This window comes from Mesoplodon bidens (assembly GCF_964165515.1).
Source record: "Mesoplodon bidens genome assembly, chromosome: 16".
Taxonomy (NCBI): Eukaryota; Metazoa; Chordata; class Mammalia; order Artiodactyla; family Ziphiidae; genus Mesoplodon; species Mesoplodon bidens.
Genome location: NC_138173.1, coordinates 67,970,399 through 67,994,989, shown reverse-complemented (window position 1 = coordinate 67,994,989; position 24,591 = coordinate 67,970,399). Strand labels below are relative to the sequence as shown.

General features: G+C 41.9%; 1 protein-coding gene across 5 annotated transcripts in view; it reads left to right on the top strand.

Annotated features, from left to right (window-relative positions):
* The window catches only part of ASAP1 (ArfGAP with SH3 domain, ankyrin repeat and PH domain 1), a 348,630-nt gene that overhangs the window by 206,561 nt on the left and 117,478 nt on the right, over positions 1-24,591 (top strand). For all 5 annotated transcript variants that reach the window (XM_081214357.1, XM_081214356.1, XM_081214354.1 and 2 more), the window contains one exon: positions 20,870-21,015. In XM_081214357.1, the coding sequence (XP_081070483.1) occupies positions 20,870-21,015 (146 nt within the window). The remainder of the gene's footprint in view (positions 1-20,869; positions 21,016-24,591) is intronic.

Below are 24,591 nucleotides of genomic sequence, written 5' to 3'. Positions count from 1 at the left end.
ATGATACTCTCCTGTGGTTGGGGGGGCCGCAGCTGACTGGGCTTTGAATCCCCCCCAAAGGTTTCCCCTTTGAAACCTGGATTCAGGGTTGTTGTGTGTACTTTGCCCTAGGTCTGCACTAGCCAGTCACACATGGCTTTTTAAATTTAAATTAATTAAAATAAAATTTAAAGTTCGGGCCCTCCATCTCAGTAGCCACATTTTGAGTCCTCAGTAGTCATGTGTGACTGTGGCTACAACATTGGGGGGTACAGACACAGGGTATCTCCACCATCACAGGAAGTTCTGTGGCTGTAGAGCACACATCCCGTTGTATTGTAATTGTTAGCCTGTCTCTCTTGCATTAGACCAGTGAGTCTCAATCCTGGCTTTTCATTAAAATCATCTGAAGAGGGAATTCCCTGGCGGTCCAGTGGTTAGACTCCACACTTTCACTGCCAAGGGTGCAGGTTCAGTCCCTGGTCGGGGAACTAAGATCCCACAACCTGTGCCATGCAACCTAAAAATAAAATAAAGTAATAAAATAAAATCTCCTGAAGAGCTCTTAGAATACAAAAACAGGGATTCCCTGAGCCCTCACACTCCAAGAGTAGCTCCAGAGTAGGGTCCAGTAGTGGGATTACAAGAGTATTACTCCCCAGGTGACTCTAAATTCAGCTAGAGTTGAGGACTGCATCAGTGGCCTGGGAACTCCTTGATGAGGGCCGGTTCATCTTTATATTATTTTGTGAATTTGCCAACCTAGTTTATTAGCTTAGCAAATATTTATTGAGCATCTATTACATGCTACTGTTCTGGGTGTTGGGTATATTAGACAAATCAGACAGAATCTCTGCCTTTATGATAATTTTATAGTCCTGGGGGAGAGAGAGCTGTTAATCAGATCATCAAGCTGGAAAGTAGCTATAGTTAGAAACTGGCAAGTACTATGAAGGAAAGCTTCCTGGGTACGAAGAAGAAATCTGAAGTAGTTTGAGGAGGGTACTAAGGGGAATGTCTCTGGAGGACATGACATTCATTGGGTGTTCCTGCTGTACTAAGTTAAGCCCATCAAGCCTTTGAGGTAAGTCTACCATTATCTCCAATTTATAGATGATGAAGCTGAAGCATAAAGAACCAGACTGTGTTGTCCAGGGTGCCACAGCTAGCAAGGAAGGGAAGGAGAGCCTAGCAGACTCCAGCTTTGCTGTTTGTGGCTACTGTGGATGTGTAGCTTCTACCTGACACTTGGCCAGGGCTCAACAAACATGGAATGAATTGCTGCTTATCAGCTGGATGGGTCCCCAGGAAACTTTCTGTCAATGGCTGTTAAATATTCACTAGTCATGAATATTCATGAATGAATCCATCACATGTACCCTCCCAGCAGTGTAATCAATCCATGGGATGACTTTGTGGTTCCCAGATAGGGGCCACAATAGCAGGTATCATTCCTGTGACCTGGAAGTGTGGGGATAACCTCAGATCTCAGCAACTGCTGGGGCCTGATAGGGTTTCTGCAGTCACCAATGATTACAGTATATCCAGGTTTTTGATCAGCTTGTGTGGGCAGCACTGTGATATTTAATTCTTAAAAAATAGCAAGATGAGTAAAACAGTGATGTTGCAGATCTTCCCATGATACATGCTCAGTGGAATCCAGGTCATTCCCGTCCAAGGGCTTTTGGCCTCATCCAAAGAAGCCACAAGAGGCTGAACCCTGGTATCTGTTTCCCAGTGTGTTTTCATAACTTTCTTGTTTTCTCACAGTGCTTATGACACAAAACCCATCTGATGTTCTTTAGAAATTTAAGAAGCATTTCTATATTTCTAGTTTGAGAATACCAACCACCCACCTCTCCAGAATGATTTGAAGGATGGTGGAGAATGGTGAAAGGTCTTACTCTTAAAATGTATTTATTATTTTTGCACATAAGCTTTATCAGTATTAATTAGTAAATGGTATAATAAGAGAAATTTTATTGGAAAAACAAATTATCTCCCTTCAAGCCCTTTAGTTTGAAATGGCTTTGGGAATTTGTCTCTTTCTCTTACTTGTCCCCACTGTGTATGAGGAGATTTTAAAAAACAGAAAAAAACTGAATCCTGTGAGCTACTTGGATCAAGGGGAAATTTTCCAAGCCATTCAGTTTTCCTGTGTTGTTTCTAAGTTTCGAAGTCTTAACAATATTAAACTGTGAAATATATTGTCATTTAGAAAGTTTTTCTTGGTGCATGTGTTCCTTCCCTCCTTCCTCCTCTCTCCCCCGATATATGTTTAAAACATCTAGTAGTAGTTTCTTGAACATCGTAGAGGTTTTAAAGTATGTTGCAATTCTTTGGGACTTTTTCTTTCAAAGGAGGGAGCCTAATTCTCTTTGCCTTGAATGTATGCCAGACTTACAACTCTCCTCTAATGAAGAGAGTGTAATAGCAGTGATGCCGTGTGATTTCCAAGGCCAGTTCATAAAAGAGATGGCTTCCACCTAGGTCCCCCCTAACCCCTTCATTTGTTTTGGAGGAAGCCAGCCACCATGTTGTGAAGACACTCAAGCAGCCCTGTGGAGAGAGATCTTCCGCCCAAAACCACCACTAAAGAGCATCTGCTAGCCCCAAACCTTCAGGTGACTGCAGCCCTAGCTGACATCTTGCTCTCCATCTTTGAGTGAGACCTGAGGTCGGAACAGTAGAAGTAGGGCTGGCAGTCATAGGATTTCTGCCCCTGCGAGCAGGGGCATGTGTATGCATGTGGTGGGTCCAGTGTAGGTCAGTGTGTGTCTCTAGAGAAAAAAGAGCTTACTGCATCTCAGTGCTGTTGAAAAAGAAAGCGACACACACTACTATAAGATGGAAGAGTCATGTGGTTCATTGTAAGCATGGGGGTACCAAATTTGTTTTTCTATCAAATGACTTAGTTGAGTTGAATTCGTTAATCTTTTTGAACAGATACACTATTATTATCTAAACACACACACACGTACACTTTTCCTTGGCAGTAAAGACCCAGGATATTCCTGCTACTGGGGCTTTTTCTGTGATTGAAAAAATAATAAATTTTTTCGCACAAATCAAAACGTGTAATTTATTACTCTATGTGGCTTCCTTAAAATTTATGCCAAGATATATTTGGAATACATTTTAGCTTATTAGTGACACATGTTGCCCATTAGAAATCTCTGTAACATTGTTAGTCTGAAAGTTTGGATTCTTAAATCCTTTAATTTTAGCGAATAAAAAAATGACAGTGGTATGTAATTTGATTACAAGTATATGATATTTCTGAAATACAGCTGGATTGTCATAAATGGTTCCATAGCCTTTTCACGTCAGGAAAGGAAGCCCTTGGCTTTCTCACTGCCTTCTCTTTTATTCCCCTTTCATTTTCAGTTAGAATTACATAGTGAGTGGTTTTACAAGAACATTTGTGTTATTTAAAGCAAAATTAAAGTGTGATGTTCACCCCATATTTTCATTTTGATAATTTATTTTAAGAAATAGCACATTGTATATGATTAAATCTAAGATTTTAAAGGTAAAGTGCTAAATTCATCAGTGGATAGGAAGGGAATGTTTTTGCATCCAAGTAATTTCACTTTAGCTACTTTTTTAGTTAACATTTTTTCAAATTTAAAGGTATAGTGTGAAGTGAATTCTAAGTAGAGTTGGTAATTAAGTTTAGAGTCTTAATTGTAATGGTATTTTTAATCCTGTGGTTTTCAGTGGGAAGAAAACTTTTCTTAACAAGGATGAATAGAGATAAAATAGATTAGAACTTTAATGGAAAGAATGTCAAGAGCTATACAGAGAACATAGTCTGTGTTTAGAAAATTTTCTCCTTTTTGCAGTTTTCCAAGTTTGTGGATGAAAATCTGATCTTTTTTAAAAAAATTTTTTGAATTAAAGTGAGCTTGTTATAAATAAATAAGTAAATAAATAAATAAATCTAAGCCCTCAGAAGTAGAAGGCTTTAGATAGAAATTCTGTAAATACTCTTGGTGGTGGTTGTAGTGATTTGAGCAAAGTCTAAACAAATTACTTTGGGCCTTCAAGGCATTTTGCATTCTTGTGGATCCATCATTACTTCTTAAGAGGTGAAAACAAATCAAAATGATGGTTTCCTTCAGAATGGTCAAGGAAGGATGCTTTTCCAAAAGGGGGTATACTTATCGAGGAGAGAGTATTATTACTACTCAAATTATATGGGGATAAAACCAGAGGGATTTTTTTAAACTGCCTTTAGACAATTGAAGTCTCTTTCCAGAATAATCTTATAACTCCAGGCTCTTTGGGCATTGACAGTTTTTGTATTCAAGGCTCAAACACTCTGTGACTTGGAATCAGAGGCTGTCTGGGGTGCGTGTGTGTGCGCATATGTATGCACCTCCTCCGTTTTGCTGGTCTGGAGTGAGTGTTCTCACTTTTAAAATGAGTAAATATTTTATAATGTTTGCTTGCAATTTATGGGAGCATGCTTCATGAGAAAGTAACTCATTTTAAATGAAATTGGGAGCACTCATTCCACAACCAGTAGTTTGGGGTTTTTTAAAGCAAAAATAGTCTGTTAAAGGTGACTATAAAAAACATGTTTCTGTACCTTAATGGTCTAATTTTGATAGAAGTAATAAATTATAGCCACCATTTGTTGAGTGCCTACTATATGCCAGGTGCCTGTTGTCACTTAATCATCTCAACAGTCCTGCATGGAAGACATTATCATCCCCAATTTAGGGGTGAAGGAACCTGGTTTAAATTACACAGCTAGTAAGCTTAAGTTTAAACCTGGCTTAAATTACTTACACAGCTCGTCAGTAGCTACAAGTTTTGAAACTTAGTTCTTTATGATCCCAAAGCTGCTGAGCCAGAACTGCCAGATTATTAACTGTCAGAGGTGAGTGCTGACCCAGAATGGGGCACTGAGGATTCAGTGGGGTGCAGAACTTGTGGGCGTATCGCTCTGGAGTACCTCACATGTGAAGAGAGACAAGTGAAACAAGCAGTAATCCTGTAGCATGAAAGTGCTAGATGGGCCAGTTAGAAAAGGAGCAGTTTTATTACTTCAGATACAAACTAGAGCTGGGATTTAGGACTACCCAGAAAGTATTTCTCCAAGCTCACTCCTATGACTATGTCCTTTGTAATTAGCATGATTTATACATGAACAACAATGCCCTTAAAATAATATATTCTCTTACCTAGGCTGAACATGCCTGCTGCACACCCTTATCAATTTATTGTGGGTTCGTTCAGACAGGTTAGGGATCAAATGCTGATTTAGCCCCTGATTGGTGGCAGGGAACCTGTGGACAGAGAACACTTCAAGCAATTGGTTCTTCATTTCTGAAAATGGAACGATAGTTTCTACCTCATGGGACTGTTGTGAAGCATAACATGTGTGATTCAGACCCAATAATGGTGGTGGTGGTGGTGGTTACCTTCATCCTCATCAGCTTGAGGCTTTCTGAAATCGTGGGGAGAGATTAGGGACAAACATAGTTTGTCATCTTAGATCCACTACCATGGAGATAAGTGCAAGATGCTTCATCTTGCCCTCCACCCCACTTCAAGCTTCGGTTTTCTCATTCCTAAAATGGGCAGTAGTGCCTACTTTGTGAAAATTGGGAAACATATATAAAATATTTAATGTGGTACTGGGGCATAGTAATCCATGATAATTATTATAATTACAGTTAATTGCAAAAAAATTAATCAAAACTGGAAAAATTTTTAGCCAGTATTTCTTCAGATTATTTATTTATTCTTATATTCTTTTATCTTTCTGAGATTCCAGTTAACATTTGTGTTAGATATTGTCACCACAGGTCATTAAGACTCTTATTTGTTTATTTTTGGTCTTTATACTCTTTGTGTTTCAGTTTGGATGATTTCTACATACCTGTCTTCAAGTTTACTGCTTCTTTCTTCTGCAGTCTGCTTTTCAGCCTGCTATTAGTCTCACCCAATTAATTTTTTATTTCCATACTGTAGTTTTTAGTTCTTGGATTCCATTTAGTCCTTTTGTAGCATTTTTATCTCCTCTGAAGTTCTTCATCTCTACACCCATTTTGTCCAACTTTTCCTGTAGATTCTTGAATATATTTGTAATGTTTATTTTTGAAGTTGTTACATACTAAATCCAACATCTGGGTTGTCTGTGGTTCTGTTTCTCTTGACTTTTGGCTACATGTCTTCTGTTTCTTTGCGTGTCCAATAGTTTCTGTTTGCATGGTAGACGTGGTGAATTACATGTTGTAGAGACACTGGATTGTTATCTTTCTATGAAGTGTGTTTATTTTAGTACACAGTGAAGTTGCTGGTGGTCGCCATCACCCTGGCCCTGTAAAAGGCTTTCTTAGGGTGAGTTTATTTTAGTTTTGCTCATAGTCCTAGGATATAGCCCTTTGTCCTGTTCCATGCTCCACACTCCTGAGGCATGATGCTCTGGGACTTCAGCCCACAGTGTTTACCAAGCCCTGCTAACTTTGTAGGACTTGAATTCCATCCTTTTCTCAGCCTTGGGAAGTGGCTGAAACCTGCTCAGTCTAAGGTGCTGTTTTCCACGGGGCTTCTTGGAATAGCATTCATGCACATGCAGTTCAGGGTCATCCTGAGGGTTTGAAGGGAGAGTATATACAGATGTGCGGGCTCTCCTTTCTCTGACTTCCACCTTTCTAAGATCCCCCCACTCAATTTCCAGCTGCTAACGCAATCCTGACCTCTGACATCTTAGTGAAATGCCGCTTTCTGCTGGAGTTCTATTCTCCTTGCCCAGCGTGGACTGAGGTCTGCCAGCAGGAGAAAAGCCAGTTAAAGATGGTCTTCCCCAGAATCATTCTCTTCCTTGAAGGGTAATATCCCTGCCTGTTTCTTCACGCCTTTGCTTGCTCTCTGGTGGCTTCAAATGGTTGTAATTTTTTACATTTTGTTCATCGTTTATCAATGTTAGTGACAGGAGCGTTAGCCTGGTACAAGTTACTCTGTCACGTTATCAACTGCAGGCCTTTAATTATAAAAACGATACATGAGCAATGCATTTATTAAGCACATATTGAGCATGTATCTGGAAGGGATTGACAACACTCTTGGCTCACAGGTGGTCACTGTGTTTTAGGACATTTGGACTTAAATAAATAGATAATAGATGACAGATCATGACAAGTGACTTAAGAGTTGAAGAGTTGAAGATATACCTTCAACTGAGGTTAGTGGAGTTGAAAATTGGCATGTCATTTATTCAGTCAAAATTGAATAAATTTATTTATTTAGTTTATTAAGTGCCAGAGAGGTGAGTGGGTAATAAGATGAACAGGATAAGTAAAAGGTAATAAAAGTAATAAAAATAGGTGATTTCTGCACTCTTGAGCTTACAGTTTATTGCAAAGTAAAATGTAGTTACCTATAGGCACACTTTATTTGAGGTTAGATTTTAAAGTCTGCATGAATGGAAAGTAACCTATGGGGTCAAAATAAGCCTTGAAAATCCTTGGATGGCCTGTAAAGTACACTTAAAATATAACATGCAGTGTTTTTACATAGTGTCGGCATTCCTGTAGGAGCCCTGGTATTGAAAACACACACACACCATCTTCAAGCCAGTCACCCTTAGCCCAGGGACAGGTGCCCTCTGCGAGCAGGTAAAGAGCACGTTGGCATGAGTCTTCCCGCTCCAGGGACACATGCTCATTGAGTGGAATGGGGGCCCTCTCTCTCTCTTTTTCTTTCAAATCTTCTAAGTTAAATCTCATCAATTAAAGGCACAGATGTGTAACCCCATTTGTGTTTTTCAGTCCTTCTCACTAATCCTATTTACTGTTTAAGGATTCAGGTTAATGATTATCTGTGGTTTCTTTTCAGGACCACCTTTCTCCTTTGGACAGACCATTGCAGTTAAGATTCTGCAGCCTGCCTATACCTTGCTGCCTCTTTGTTGCAAACTGCATTTTGACCACTTGGATGGTTTATAGCTCATCAAATTCGGATTGTTTTTTCCTGTATAAAGATATTTCACTTAAACTGTCAGAGTCTGCAGGAAAGCCAGGGTCTTTGGTTTTATTTCTGTGTATGGTATTTTCCCCAGGTTTGCTTAAACCCTCCCTTTTTCATACACGCTCCTCCGACCACCTGGGGTATCACACGTGAAGCAGCGCCATCACGGTTCTTCACGTTACACACCATCTTATGGCAGCCATGCTCTGTGATAACCTCCAGAAAGCAGTCATCCATGAGATGAATTCCATTCGTGGTTTGGGAGTGGACAAGAATTCTAACATGTCTGTTTCCAGGACTGGAGGGACTTTCCCGATGAGTCTTTAACCCGGAAAGATAACTACTTATTGATTTTTCTGATACCCTGTTTGGGTATGGAAATCAGGCAAGTTGCAACACTTGATCCTGAAATGTTTTTCATTGGTAATCAATCCTGTAAGACAGAACGCTCAGGGGCTGTCGGAGGATGTCTTTGCAGGGACAGTTTGTCGCTTGCATTCACAGGCAACAGAAGGGTATTCTTCCACATCTCAGATAACTGATCTAACATACACTTTTTCTCTGTGGAGACTTGCAGGGGGCTGCTACTTTGGAACACCTGGGGCTGATTTTTTTTAAATGGCATTTTCTCTTTGATTTTTTTTCCCGTGTGGAAGCATAATGTGTATTAACATGTTTGCTGTAGAAAAATTCAAATGAGCTAAAAGAAGAAAATACTAATTGGCCATGTTTCCTTTTAAACTCTTTTTTGTGTGTGTGCATTCTCAATCACAGACTTCACACTCAGGCGGCACCCGGCACATGGGTAATTCCGCATACCTCCTCCTCCTCTTTGTCTGCCCTTGGAGTGATGCCTTTTCCAGGAGTTCTGGGATGGAGAGAACAGTCCTGCTGTATTGCTGCTGTGCTGCGTGCACAGTGAGGCGTGGCCCCAGGGCAGGAGAGCTGGGATGTGACCTCTGCCCAGGCTAGAAGTAGCTGCGCATTTCTTAGCAAGCCCCTTCATTTCTTAGGACCTCATTTTATTATCTAGGAAACAGAAAAGATTATCCCTGCCATGTCTGTGTATGAGTTAGTGGTTATAAAATGAGATGACGATTCTTTCGCAACCTAAAATGCACAATACATACCCCAAGGGGCGTTCACGGGACCCAACAAGTAATGCTTTTCCCCAGGGACCGAAACCAGAGGCCCGCCCAGCCCCCTTGATCTCGTCTGTGCACGTGTGCTGGTGCCCTTCCTTCAACTCGCTGGACTCTCTGCACCCGTCCAGGGTGAGAAGCTTTGTCCTTGGATTCAGCTAACATTTCCTCTGTGATTCTGAACTTTCTGGGGTCATAGGTGCCTTTATAATTTGAGAACAATGGATCTTCTCCTGAATGAAAAGCAAAAACAAAACTTGCAAGGCAGAATTTTTCAGTCAATTTTAGGGGCTTTTGGAGCCCCTAAATTCCACGTAATTTATTAACCAAGAAGCTAAAGCTCAGAACAACTAAGGGATGCACCCAAGGCCACAAACATAATGACCTCAGTAATCTTTGTATCTCAGTATGGGTGCTTGATGAAAGTTTGTGAATTAACAGTAAAATGTGAAGCCATATTTTTTTTTGGAGCCATATTTTTAAAGTACATCTTTTTATAAGAACACTTGGCTCCACTGGATGATGGGCACTCATGCTGTGGGAGACTAGAGTAGGAGAGGAATTGCTTGTCTCCCTTCTAGCTTTTTTAGGGGCCAGATCTGAAATTACCTCAGAAGCCATCAACAAACCAAAGTGTGATGTGTATTTGATCTGGCAGTTAGGAAGCCTCAATAATGGAGCCAGGATAGGGAACATTTCTGCTCCTGCTATAATGGAGTGATGGTCACGTGCCATTTAAATGCTGAGTAATAGCCTCGTGGAACTCTGCGGGCATCTTTTCTCGGGGTTCTGTTAGCTAATGGATTTGTCAGTGCTGCAGAAATGGGAGTCTGCACGCTGAGTTTCCAGATAACACCCCAGGGGCTGGGGCAGATTCTTGCAGAAGCTTGGCTAGAACTTTGAAAGAACAAATTCAAATTCAAAATGACCTTGACAGATCAGAGTAGTGAATCGACCAAAGTGGTATGGAGAAAAGCAATTTAAAAAAATGTGCACAGGGCTTTCTGCCTCCAAGGGTGATACCTTTAATCTTAACAATAGACCGGTGCAGGGAGTGGGTGTGGGAACAAATGGGAAAACAGAGGCCCAGGGATGTGAAATAACTGCTCACAATCAAGTAGATGTTGTATCTCAGAAAAAAACAGACTCTGGACTCTAAATCCAGCCCTTATCCCCCGATAACACAGTGTCTTGTAAAATTAAAACTGGTTGTTTTCAGGGTCACAGGGTAGGTGTTGCTGGCTTTATGGATTGGTGTGGCAAAAGCCATCTGAGCCCCAGTACGACGATGAACAGGAACGGAGAGCAGTGCATTTAAACTTCACCTGCCTGGCTCTAGACTGAAGATGGTGAGCTCTGGAGAGACCCAAGGCCCCAAGTTAGTCTCTTCTTAACCCCTGGGTACTTGATGGTGCCTTGATGGTAGGCCGCTACCTCTTACCTGGAAGGTACTTTACCCCAAGTTGACTTGTTAACCAACTATTTATTCTTCAGGTTGCTGCTCAGTTACCGTCTCTTATGAAACCTAACCTGCCCCATCCAAGTTTTACCATGTGTTCATTGATTTATCCGATATTGAATGGGTACCTACAACAGGCCATGTTAAATAAGCAATGTATTTTCATACAGCAGAAAGGAAATAAAGTTAGAACTCTTCCTCATGCCATTTGAATACACCCATTGCCGATAGATTGAGTATTTAAATATTAAAAAGAAAATAAAACTGAACTAAATACTAGAAGGTTTAGGACATACTTTATATAACATTAGAACCCTTCTTCCTGCTGTGTGAACAGATGAATTGCCTTAGATTAAAGATTTCGATGTTTAGAAAAAATACTGAACGCTAGAAGGGTTTCGGAGTAGAAGCAAGGCAGGAAACCCAAAAGTCTTTTGAGTAGACTGGTGTATTTGACTCTGTGAAATTTCAAATATTCTGTAGGGCAGAGGACACCATACAGAAAGTTAAAAGACAAGTGGGAGGGACTTCCCTGGCGGTCCAGTGGTTGGGAATCTGCGCTCTCGCTGCGAAGGGCCTGGGTTCGATCCCTGGTCGGGGAACTAGGATCCTGCAAGCCGTGCGGCACGGCCAAAAAAAAAAAGACAAATGGGAGAAAATACTTGCAACAAAGATTGCCATCCCATATGCAAGACAGTCTTTTTACAAATAGGGAAAAGACAAGCAATGGGAACCGAGGCTAAGTGTGTAAACAGGCAGAGAAGGAAATGTGAATGGACAATAAAATTACAGAAAGTTACTCAGGCTTACTATAGTCAAGTTTTTCACATCCACATGGCAAGAATTAAAAAGAATAATGACAGGGCTTCCCTGCTGGCGCAGTGGTTAAGAATCTGCCTGCCAATGCAGGGGACATGGGTCCGAGCCCTGCCCTGGGAAGATCCCACATGCCGCGGAGCAGCTAAGCCCACGAGCCACAACTACTGAAGCCTGCACTCTAGAGCCCGTGCTCCACAACAAGAGAAGCCACCGCAATGAGAAGCACGCGCACCGCAACGAAGAGTAGCCCCCACTCGCTGCAACTAGAGAAAAGCCCGCGTGCAGCAACAAAGACCCAATGCAGCCAAAAATAAATTAATTAATTAATTTTAAAAAAGAAGAAGAATGACATATATGTGCTGATGAGTTTATAGAGAGCTCCGCCCTTCCATGTGTGCATTGCTGTTGGAGATATGACTTGCTACAACCAACCTCTTCAGGAAGGAGCATGGCAATATTAATTAAAATTTGAAATGTACACCCTATCCCTTGACAGTTCTGCTTTTGTGAATGTATCCTTCCAGAGATAAAGTGATAGCACGTAAGAGCTTATGTATAAGAATATTTATTGCAGCACTGGTTTTTGGTGGCAAAAAGTTGGAAGTGTCTCAATAGAGGGATAGTTACATGAATTGTGGTAGAGTTTATTATGGAATATAATCACAATTAAAATAATTAGATTTAATTGTACTGAATTTCTCTATCTTTATTCAGTAGGAAAAAAGCAAGCCATGGAGTCTTACATGTAATACCACATTTGTTTTTTAATTATTTATTTATTTGTTTGTTTTTTGGCTGTGTTGAGTCTTTGTTGCTGCACGCGGGCTTTCTCTAGTTGCGGCGAGCAGGGGCTACTCTTCGTTGCAGAGCGCGGGCTTCTCATTGCGGTGGCTTCTCTTGTTGTAGAGCACGGGCTCTAGGCGCACGGACTTCAGTAGTTGTGGCTTGCAGGCTCAGTAGTTGTGGCTCGCGGGCTCTAGAGTGCAGCCTCAGTAGTTGTGGCGCAAGGGTTTAGTTGCTCCGCGGCATGTGGGATCTTCCTGGACCAGGGCTTGAACCCATGTCCCCTGCATTGGCAGGCGGATTCTTAACCACTGCACCACCAGGGAAGCCCCACATTTGTTTTTTTAAGAGTGAGAAAAGGGGAGAAATCCTTATTTGTGTATTTTTTAAGCGTAGTGAAAGTTTACACTACAGATTATTAACTTTGCTTGTTTCAAGGAGATGATTGGAGAAAAGGAAAGAAATAATACTTTTTATCTTTATACATCTCTGTAGTAGTGTATGAATTATTTTTGTAATTTTAAAAACAAATGGAATTAAATTTATGAAAGTGTGATTTGTGCTACAAAGTATGTGTAGGATAGTATAAAAGAATTAATCACTTGCCCCTCTATGCCAGCACTATAATTTATGACATGTATTACATGGCTTTATTATTGCAGTTGTAGTTCATTGTTTTTTCATCCTTGTCCCACGGCCCATGCTGAGTCTTTTTTGAAGGAAGAAAGAAGACTTGTTCCAGGAGAACTCACTACATGCAGTGAGCATTTTACTGAGCACTAACTATGTGCCAGGCTCAACGTGGGGGACTGGGTGTATAACAACAGATTACATAAGGCTGGGAACCCGTGCATTGCAAGAGATTGAGACTGAATGACAAGCTTGCCTGGGAGGTCACGCTTGTATTTGACCTTGAAAGAGGCAGGCTAGACCTGGAATTGTGATGGAGCTTGGTGGACTGGGAACTTGGGCTAGGTTATATAACTGTAGTATAATAATACATGTATTCAGGCTGTCCTGAAGATTTCTCTAAGATCATGAGGGTAAACTGATAAACACAAGCTTCTCTGGATTCTTGGCATGGAAGATAACTTGCATAAAGATCTTGGAAGAGAAGCTAGGCTCCCAGGAAAGAGAATATAGCAAACTAAGGAAGTGAGACTTGCTTTGGAGTGAGGGATGGTACCTCGCATTTCATAAACAGGCAGTGTAAGCCAGATGCACAATGAGGCACATTATAGGGTTTTTTCATCCATTTTACATAATAACTCTATCAGGTAGGTATTACTGCAGTTAAGAAAGCAGAGTCAGAGACACTACAGAAATTGCTCTAGATCCGTGGCTGGTAAATGGGAGATCTGGGATTTGATCCACAGTTGTCTTACATATCTTGGAACCCTCCAAAAAGTACCATAATGTTTGGATTCTCTTTGAATGTCCATCACATCAGAACTTAACCCTGGGTCTCAGGGTGAATGAAAGTAGTAAAAGTGAAGATATTTTTAGGGACTTGTATGTACTTTCTAGATGTTATCTATCACAGTTCACGTATGAAGTTGAGGCCTAGAAAAATTAGGTGCCTTTTCCAAGGTCACACATGGCCAGGAAGGCCAGAGGGAGATTGAGACCCAGGTCTCTGTTCCACCCAGGATGGTGCCCCTCCACCAGGTGATGCCTCCGGGAACATTAGGTTGGGGCTGCTCTTTAGCAGGGATTTATTACGAGTGTCTTCCAAGCCTTATACTCATTAAACAGAAGTAATCCTTTGTGGTTTTCTCGTGTTCTCTGTTGTTGTTACTGCTGCTGCTGTTTTCCCCAAAGAGCTTTCACAGTAATTATGACATCTTTACCTCTCAGTAATCAGCCTCCAGGAGTAGGCTGGGTGGGTATTATTAGACCTGTTTTCTAGATGAAATTAAAGTCCCTAAGAGCCTTAGTCGCCTGACCGGGGTCGTATGGTAGAGGCTGGAACTAAGACCCAGATCTTCAGGTCCCTCCATCACTTGACATCTGGCTCAAATTAGAAGACATCTAGGGGCTCCAACACTTAGCCAAGCCTATTGGTTGATAGCATAGGCTTTGGGGAATTCCCTGGCGGTCCAGTGATTAGGACTCAGCACGCTCATTGCCAGGGCCGGGGTTCCATCCCTGGTCTGGGAACTAAAATCCCATAAGCTGTGCGGCGTGACCCGGGGGGTAGGGGGGAAGGCACAGGCTCTGCAGTCAGCACGTGTCCTCAGCTCTTCTTAGCTGTGTGACCTGAGGCGACTTGTTTAACCTCCCTAAATCAGTTTCTGCATATATAAAAACGGCGTGATGTTATTAGCATGTTCTTGCGAGCATTGAATTCTCAGGAAAAATACCTGACACAGTTCCTGGCACATTAAGTCACCAGAAAATTTAGCTACAATGAATTGTTATTATTGCAGTTAATAACTGTTAACAAGTATTGTTATGATAATTGTATCATTGTCATCGTTATGGGCCAGGAGGTCTGATTCCCCTTGCTTTCTTGTTATTTATCATTAAGCCTTTCATGTAGTAGATTCCAAATAGGCGTTTGTGGCACACATTGCAACATCCGGGATTGTCTTTCCCGAGTCTGTCAGTGGAAAAGGATGGGTTTGGAACCAAATGAAGTTGGGTCCTAACCTGGCTTCTCCATTGTGTTTCCCTTTTCTTATCTGTAAAACAACTGTCTTGCATTTTAAGGTATTCTCTGTGGTGGATCTCACTACACAGTTGGTTCTTAATAAACAACAGTGTCAGAGAGTCAACGGTGGGGTTGGCGGGCCAGTTGGGGAGTGTTTGTGAAAGTTTCCCAGTTTGGTAGAGTCTAACAGGGTGACAGTCAGGCAAACTCCCCTCAGAGAAAGACCTGTTTAATCATTGCTGTGCTTCTGAAAATTCTGAGGAGGGCCCCATTGGGAAATATACAAGGTATTTTTAAAGAGTATTGAGCTTTACTGTATTCCCAAGGCACTTGTTATTGCCAGCTGCTAGGAATGTGAACTCTGAGTGGGCGCATTGATTTCAGAGTAGTGTTGGAAGCCCCTGCCGCCTGGCCCAGGATGGCCAGCGTGCTGGTCCACCATCGTTATTGTCCTTGTCATCGTAGAAATTTATTGAGTCTATCATGTACCATTCAGTATCTTACTTAATCACTGCAGTACCTCTGTGCGGTCAATACCATTATTATCTCCATTTTACAGCATGGGAATGAGGTTTAGAAAAAAGTGAAGTTGCTGGATCAGTGCAATCACAAAGTATAAGTGATAGACCTGGAATTGGAATCCGAGTCTGTCTCACTTTAAGATATGAGGGAAAGCCCTCACTCAGCTAGGAGATTAAAAAGCCCTAATTTAAATTCCCTTATTTATGAGCTGTATGGCCTTGGGCACATTTTTTGTATCTGCACAATAAGTGTGGTAACAGTACTTAACTTGTGGACTTCTTTTTTTTCTTCAAGATTTCAAGTGAATTAAATTTATTTTGACGACAAGCTTCTATGATTATTTGAGAAATTAACAAATACAAAGAAATAAAGGGATGAAGGGAAAGCAATGTAGATGATTGTTTCTGTTATTCATGACTGAATAGCAAACTACCCCAAAACACAGCAGCTTAAAACATTTATTTTTTTATCTCCATGGTTATATACATCGACTGGGCCTATCTGGGTGATTCTCCTGCTGCTAAGCTGCAGTTATGGGAACAGATAACTGGTTGTCTCTTGTCTTTCTTGATAATAGACATACTAACAGATGTGAAGTGATATCTCATTCTAATTCTGATTTGCATTTCCCTAATGATCAGATGTTGAAAACCTTTTAATGTACCTGATGGCTATTTGTATGTCTTCTTCAGAGAAAGTCTATTCAGATTCTTTGCCCATTTTCTAATTGGGTTATTTGGGGGTTTTTTTGCTATTGAGTTGTATGAGTTCCTTTTATCAGTTAATAGGTCATAATCTATTAATTTAATAATATAGCTAAAGATTTATCTTTTTTTTTTTTTTTTTTTTTTTTTTGCGGTACGCGGGCCTCTTACAGTTGTGGCCTCTCCCATTACGGAGCACAGGCTCAGGACATTCAGGCTCAGCGGCCATGGCTCACGGGCCTAGCTGCTCCACAGCATGTGGGATCTTCCCGGACCGGGGCACGAACCCGTGTCCCCTGCATCGGCAGGCGGACTCTCAACCACTGCACCACCAGGGAAGCCCATATTTATCAATTTTGTTTACCTTTTCAAAAAATAAATCTTAGTAACATTTTTTTTTCTTTTGTTTTTCTGGTATCAATTTATTTTCTGCTCTGAGTTTTGTTATATCCTTCCTTCTGCTAACTTTGGGCTTAGTTTTCTAGTACCTTAAGTTGTAAAGTTACGTTGCTTATTTGAGATCATTTTGTTTCTCGTAGACTTATTAATAAGTGTGATTGAGGTAATGTATGTAAAGTGTTTCACGCAGTAACCAGCATATACTGAATGCTCAACAAACTAGCTATTATCACTATTATTACTGGAATAAGAAATCACTACCTAGGTATTGCTGTGGCGGTTAAATGTTGGGATGTATGTAAAGGCCCTTTCAGGCTGTGTGGAACATATGAGGTGATCAGTACATGTCAGTCATGTCTCTGAAGAGATGCCAGCCGTTGAAATCCTGACTAAGTGGCCCTTTCTGGTTCAGTTGGTAAAACTATATTGTTTTGTTCTTTTATCAGAACTGAAAGGAGTCACCTCGCTCTGACTGCCTTACACTTTGCAACAGTACCCTGAATGCCAGAAATTCCCTGCAAATATTGGAAGAGCGTGGGTCTCCATTGTGGATGGGTCAGATTTCTCTCTCACCCTATTTTTTTCTTCCCTTTTATTCCATCTCTGTCTTCGCTAGCTTCCCCAGCCCCTACTTCACCAGCTCCCCGAAGTCACCTAGCACTTGGGCATAGCAAGCATCTTAAAACGGAAGTATCCTGAGCCGACGAGGCCATTCTCTCCCATGCCTGTGCGGTGCGCCCCCAGCCAGAGCCCTTTATCTCCGCCTCCTCCCCAACGCCCTGAACTGACGGTCCCTTCACACTGCTTACTCTGCTCTGTAATCTGTCCCGCCCTTCTGCCTCCGCCTCCACCAGGGGCCTGTCTCCTTGCCCTCCGTGCCTTTGAAGACCTGCTTGGTAAACCCTTAATTTTGTACAAAGGGGATGCGTGTAGTTATATAATCTGTCGGGTGAATTGTCACTGTTAGCTTTACAACGCGGTATGTAAGAAAAGACTTAAAACGTGAGACGTACGCCCCTACGTTGTTTGATATTAAACGCATCTCTATATTATAACTAATCATGGGTATAGAGGTAATATCAGCTGATCTTTTAGGCGCACGTGCCACATGCCGGGCACGAACACCTGATGTTTAACTCCCATCATTTCTACCCTCAAGAGAATTAGTAGTAGTATTCCAAGATACAGCTCACTAAATTCGCTGCTATATTTTAAAACAGGCGACTACACTAGGAAATTTTATACATGTGTGTGTATAGAAACATGATTAATACATATACACATACACTCTTACGTGTGTACATATGGTTCTTCAGTTGTGGAATTGGCAAAATGTTTTATACAGCACCCATGGTCTAGCCTGTACGTATCCAGTCTCACCTTCTGCCTCTCTCTCACCACATTTGAGGTTTCATCTGCCCCACAAGCATACTTCTTCCCTTGCAGAGTTCTGGTGAAGGTTAAATATGATACTGTGAAAAGCATTTGGGTCAGAGAAGGTTCTCAGCCAACTTCCTGTGGCCTCTCTCCCTGCCTTGGCCAAGTACATCTTATTTTTTGATGAATCTGTCGTCCCTCATAAAAGGAGAGCTTCTCATAGTACTTTCTAACCCTACATGGAAATCCAAATTGAGGATAGTGGTTGTGTCTGGGGAAGGAGGGAAGAGACTGGGATTGGGTAGCAGGTGGGAGAGAGAGGACACGCTCTGCAGTATTTTATTTCTTAACTGGCCAGTGGGTACATGGGTGTTTTATTAACTAAAGATTTTGATACATCATTTGAAATATTTTATAATTTCAAGCAAAAAAACACAAAGCCTACCACTTAGGTTTTACCTCCGAGACCCTTCCCTCGAAAGCAGTTGAAATGAACAGGCAGCTGAACCCCTTTTTTGCTGGCCTCCAGAAGCAGGAAAGGGTGGCAGGTGGAGTGGGGTTCTCTGGGGCAGGGTGAGGCCCTTTGGCCTCAGACAGAAGGTATCAGGGTGGGTCCAGCTTATGAGGGACATCAGAGGTGTGCATCCTGCCTGTGCAGCTGATGTGGCCTTTCTTTTGTGTTTCTCTGAGCCGCTTCTCAGCATGAACCTGGGCAGTAACTGGAGCTGAATTTTATCTTGCTTAATATCTCAGCCTGAAATGCCGACATCCACTGTAGGCATCATGCATTATTAATGTGGCAATGATTAGAAGGTTGCTAGGGCCTCATTTCATTTCATTTCATTGGATGCTGTGACACTTGTTCCCTTCATCGTATTTCGACTTCTTCCTGGGATGTTCCCCAGTCCAGGCTCATACTGTTGCTCCCATGCAGTTATTGAGGGTGTGTCTGAGAGTGAAATATTTTTAAATTATTTGTTGTTCAGTTACTGAACAACCTAGGGGACTTAAGAGGTGAATGCTTCTTAAATTCCTGAAAGGGAAATCGACGAATCCAAGTCAACAGCTCAGTAAAGCTAGCTTCATAAGCCGAGCTCACTGAAACACAGGCAGTGGTGTTTGTTGTGTGGGGATGCAGAGGTGAGCCAGAGGGAACCCCTGCCTCTCGTGGTCCGGTGGCAGGGAGAGAGCTGTACTTACACAAATGTATGATGTAGTGGAAAATACTGCAGTAGAGGTACAGAGAATTATGGGCAAAGAAAGATTATTGCCAACTAAGGGGAGGCTTTGAAAAGAAAGAGCTGTTGTATGAATTAAGTAAGCCTTTAAAGGTATGATTTTGATAGATACTTTTTTGTTCATTTATTTGTTTAATAAATATCCTACACCTACTGTGGGCCTCTGTGTAAATTCATGCTTCCCTGTACTCCACCACAAAGGAAGAGAGCCGTGCAGAGCAGAGCACGGGCATCTGAGATGCTGCCACGTGAAGGTGGTACACACCACCTGCACTCGTACTTCCTTGGTCAGTGCCTTGTTACTTCAGGGTGTGGGGGTGTGCACTATCCCTTCCCATAAGCCTGCAAGGGTTGGGAACCTGGATAGCCATGATGAATAGCAGTGTCTGCCCCGAGAGTCACGAGATGAGATGCACAGTTTACCAGGATCATACTGGGTGCTGTACTGGAAACGGCCTGTAGGGGAGCAAGAGCTGCAACAAAGGAACTTTTGCAGGAAGGTTTGCAGTGATAGAGGCAAGAGATGATGTTGGATAAGGTTGAGAGTCATGCGGGTGGTGAGCCGTCAGATTTCAGTTATATTTTTAAAGGTAAAGGCCAGTGGATTGCATCTGGGGTATGAGAAGGAAAAATCAGGTGTGACTTGATGGGTTTCAGCCTGAACAACTATAAGAATGTATTTGCCATTAACCCACTGAGATATGGAGGCGCTGTAGAGAAAAGAGAATTGGGGCAGAACAGCAGCGTTTGTTTTTAGCAAGTGAAGATTGAACACTGGGAGACATTGATCAGGCACTTGATATATGTCTGCATTCAGGGTTGGATCTGGGCTGGGAATACCAGTTTTGGAGTTGTCAGCTAATAGAAATTACTTAAAGCCATAAGATTAGGTGAGATCCCATGAGAGTGAGCATCAGTGTAGAAGAATAAAGGCCCAAAGACTTGAGACCAGGGAGATGAAGAACCAGCAAAGACGATGATGGAGAGGAACAGCCGTGAGGTGGCAAGAGTCAAGAGAGTGTGATATCCTGGAAGCCAAGTAGAGAAAGTGTTTTGAGGAAGGCATTATTATTACTTATGGCGCATTCACTCTATTGAGAAACTTCTGTATATTTTTTATCAACTCATCAGCACCACAGTCTTGTAAATACTGGTCTCCATCTCATAGATCAGAAAACCAAAGCTCAGAATGGGGAAATTTATTCACAGATATTGTATTGATACCTTTCACGTGCCAGCTAGGATAATAGCCATGGAAGTTAAAAAACTTAAGGTAGTAGTGAAACCAACCTTGAACTCTAGATCTGTCTGATCTACACCTGCACATTTCGCATCAAGAAATGATGTGTGAAAAAGCATTGTATGAATGCTGTTCCTCAGACCTGGGCCTTAGACAAAATTAAAGGAAATTAAGATTAATTGCAGAGAAAAAAACACGTTAGAACACATGGATTTTTCTTTTGCATTCCAAGGTTGATTTTTCTAAGGAGAATTTTCTCCTTGTTTCCTGACGATCATAGTTTCTTAATTGCTTGAAAGTGTGATGATAATTTGACCCCTCAGTGTTCGGTGAGTCTGTGGATTAGTTGGGATATAAATGAACTCAATGCTCTGATAGAAAAAGTGGAAACCGCCTTTGATAGAGTGAGTGAGAGCACTCAGCGCACTGCCAACCACCTTGTAGACATGTTCAATAAAGAATTGATGGAGTTTCTTTGCTTTCCTTTTGAGAGTTTCTAGTGAGCGATGCTCAGAGTAACTTGTCATTGTGGCAAATAGTAGCTCAGACTCCTTTTTCTTCTTCTTTTCAGATCATGTACAAAATGAAGAAAACTATGCACAAGTTCTTGATAAGTTTGGGAGTAATTTTTTAAGTCGAGACAACCCAGATCTTGGCACCGCTTTTGTCAAGTTTTCTACTCTTACAAAGGAACTGTCCACACTGCTGAAAAATCTGGTAAGCCATTTCATAAAAGATTTTATTTTTAATTACAGCCCGATCAAGGTATAGTAAGATCATAAAGAGAACAGTATAATAATCTTCTCCCCAACACTTGATCCTGAGGGCAAAAAATAAAAATAAGTCCTTGGTATAGAGTCACATTTAAGGAAAATGCCACTGTGAAATGCCTAGAATTTGTACCTCCGGCCCAGCTGATAGCAAGGTAGGTTTTTTGAATCTGAGAGAAACTTGTTAACCTGAACTCTCTTCCACATTCTCCCATTGTTCTGCTTTTGTGTTTGTTTAGATAAGTTTTAGTAACTCTTGCATTTTAATTAGTTGAAAGAGTGATGATTTTTTTTGTTTCAAACATACATGTCACCCTTCACTTGTGTGAAGACCAGCATGCATTTTGGTCGCTGATTTACAAATAATTAACCTCTCCCAACTCCCCATATCCTTTTAACACCCTCCCAAGAAAAAAGATATTAAGATTTGGGGAATCTGTGGTTTCAGAAGTAGATGATGACAAGAAGAATCCCGAAAAATCTGAGACACTGGAGCTGCTGGCCTAGGAGCAGACACAGGTGGAGGTGTGGGGACCCATTGGGCAGGCAGTGTTGTCTGGGTGTCCCCAAATTGTGCCCACTACCCTCCCTCACCCTCACACTGCATTCATGTCAAGAAAGGTTCGTTCTGTGTAGCACAGCTACCACACTTGTATGTGAGTTAATTTAATCAAGTCTCTCTTCCCCTAAGTCCCAAGAGATAGGAGCAGTGGGAGGTTGAAAGATGCCAAAGGAAAAGTGTATCATACTTTTGTTGGCTCCTTCCTGAAAGAGAGGAGCTGTTTCCTCCTCTTCCTCTCGCCCGTCTCAGCATTGCATCTTTGCCTCCTTTAAAGATCCAGAACTCAAGCTTAAGATATCTTGACCCTGAGTCAGTTACTCATATCAAATAGACGTCTGTGGTCTTACATGAGACTCGTGTCACAAATCTACGTGGTACAAATGGCTGTCTTCCAGATGTGAATACACCCTACTGGAAAATAAAGACTACCTTTCTATAGTAAATTAACCTGGTGATTTGACCAATCAGAATATTCTTTTTTTTCTTATCCCACTAGATAAATATATGTATGTGTCTGTCTCCCTGACAATTTAATTCTGTTTGATAGTTTATGCCACTGAATTAGTCTTACACAGTGACAACTAATCTTAAAATTAAGGCTGAAAATAGAAATATGTCTTCTTTTCAGAAATTTGAGAAAGGATGGTATTTAACTTAGGGCCTATGTATTCCTACACTGCGGGGTTTATTTGACAAACCCATGATATTTCTGTAAATCTTAGATTATGTGAATCTCTTCGATTCAGATGAGGCCTCCCATTTCTCCTTCCTCTGGGTACTGCCTGCCTTTTTGCGGGTGGCATTACTCAAAGGTTCTATGGTGGGAAGAAAAGAGGTGAAAGAAGATTCTGACAGTTCACTTCGGTAATAACTGGTAAACGGCTCCTAGTGAGGGAGGAGGTTCTGTTTCCCCTGAGATGGGCGTTTTCTCAGGAATATCTTGCTGACCTTTAGTTTCCCGGAGACCAAATGTATGTGGCTTAAGTCAACAGCCATCACTTCCACGTTTCCTGGGCCAGTCCACTTCCACACTTCCCTACCCTGTAGGTTCCTTCTGTGTGTAGGGATTCGTGTGCGGATTTCATGCCGTCCACACAGGTCAGTGGCCATTCAAGCATCAGTCATTGTCGTGTTTGCTTAGCTCTGTATGGAACTACAGAAATGACTATAGCTACAGAACTAATAACTACAGAAACAACTGGTAGTTATTGAACGCTCTGAGGAACCTGGCAATGTGTGGATTTCTCATTTAACAGTGTGTAACAGCCCTGTGGTGGTTTTACCTTTAATCAGGATGTGGAAACTGAGGCACATTGAGATTATGTCTGTGACTTGTTCAGGCGTGCTGTTAGTAAGGAGATGTGAGCACAGCATTCTGTTGCTGCATCCATTGTCTTTCCCAGCCCACTCTGCACTGCCTGGCACCTTGTGCTCTGGTTGTCTCATTTCCCTAAACAGACCCCAAGCTGCAGGCCTCCTCCTTCCAGAAGTCTAAGAAAGAAATAAAAGAAATTGCTGGAAGATTTCATTCAGTTAATTTAAAAAACAGAACAAAAACAAAACCATCTTCCCGTTAGAGAAGGTGGTGGCAGGGAGTCCCCTGGTGGCCTAGTGGTTAGGATTCTGGGCTTTCACTGCCGTGGCCTGGGTTCAGTCCCTGCTTGGGGACCTGATACACCTATGCAAGCCGTGCAGCACGGCCAAAAAAAGAGAAGGTGGTGGCATTTCCAGTGAGGGAGCAGGTTAGAAGAATCAGTGTGTATTGTAGCTGGTTACTAAGGGAACACTCTTCTGATTGAATAAAGTCAGTCCCAGGAGTTCATACCACCCGACAACAGCCAGCAGCTTGCTGCTTCCCTTTTCATGTTTTGCCAGGAAAGGGAAGAGCAAACCAGGAAGATTGACGGGGTCACGCCCCAGAGCAGAGGGCGGAGAGGAGGCCAATCCCCTCGGGGAGGGAGGGGTTTCTGAGCCAGTTGCAAGCACCTTCAGGCCCCACATGAGTTTGGGGGAGCACCCCCCTGGGAAGCTGTTTTTCTCAGGAGATTCTGGAAAATCCTATTCTCTTAGGCTAGTGAAGGCTGGAACCATTAAGCAGTAATGGATACAGTTGAATTTTAGAAAGTAAGATTTTTAAAAAGGTACCTTGGTATATTTTAGACTTCCTAAATTGTATCCTCAGTTCAACCGGCAAATATCCAAATGTCTGTTGTGTTGAGGTCTATGGTCAATCCTGAAACATGTCATTTTCTAATTAAGATATTGCTCACGCTGGGTATTTTAGTAGTTTATATTAAAATATGATTTATTTTTATGGAGGAAAGGAAAGGTCGATTTGGGGGTCAGGTCTAGTGCTCTCCTTTTGACTGACTCTAGCTAGGGAAAACTTTTATTAGTCGTGTTACTTTTAAGCAATCAGTATTATAAGTATATTGTGTTTGGGAGTTTCTGAAGGGTTGGTCCTGAAAAACATCAATGTACTAAGTGCTGGTGACTCTTTCGGTCACCATTTAGATGTTTGTTTTTCTAAGCTTTCAGTGAGCGTGAAAGGTATGATGATCAAGTGAGAGGTTCCATGCAAACTCCCAGGAGCTGCCCAGATGTTGGTGCTAACTTCACATGGACTGAGGCTGGCTTTTTATTAGCCAGCTTCTAACCTCTTGCATCTCTGAGCTTTTTTTTTTTTTTTTTTTTGGTTGCGCTGGGTCTTAGTTGTGGCAGGCGGGCTCCTTAGTTGTGGCACGCGTGTGGGATCTAGTTCCCTGATGAGGGATTGAACACGGGCCCCCTGCATTGGGAGCGCGGAGTCTTACCCACTGCGCCACCAGGAAAGTCCCTAACCTGTAACTAATAGACATCTGAGGACTGCAAAGAGGGTCATGCACTGAGCCAGGTTTAAAGAAACTTGCTTTTCTTACCGCCCATGCCCTCCACGTACTAGAAAATGGTTTTTATAAAAAG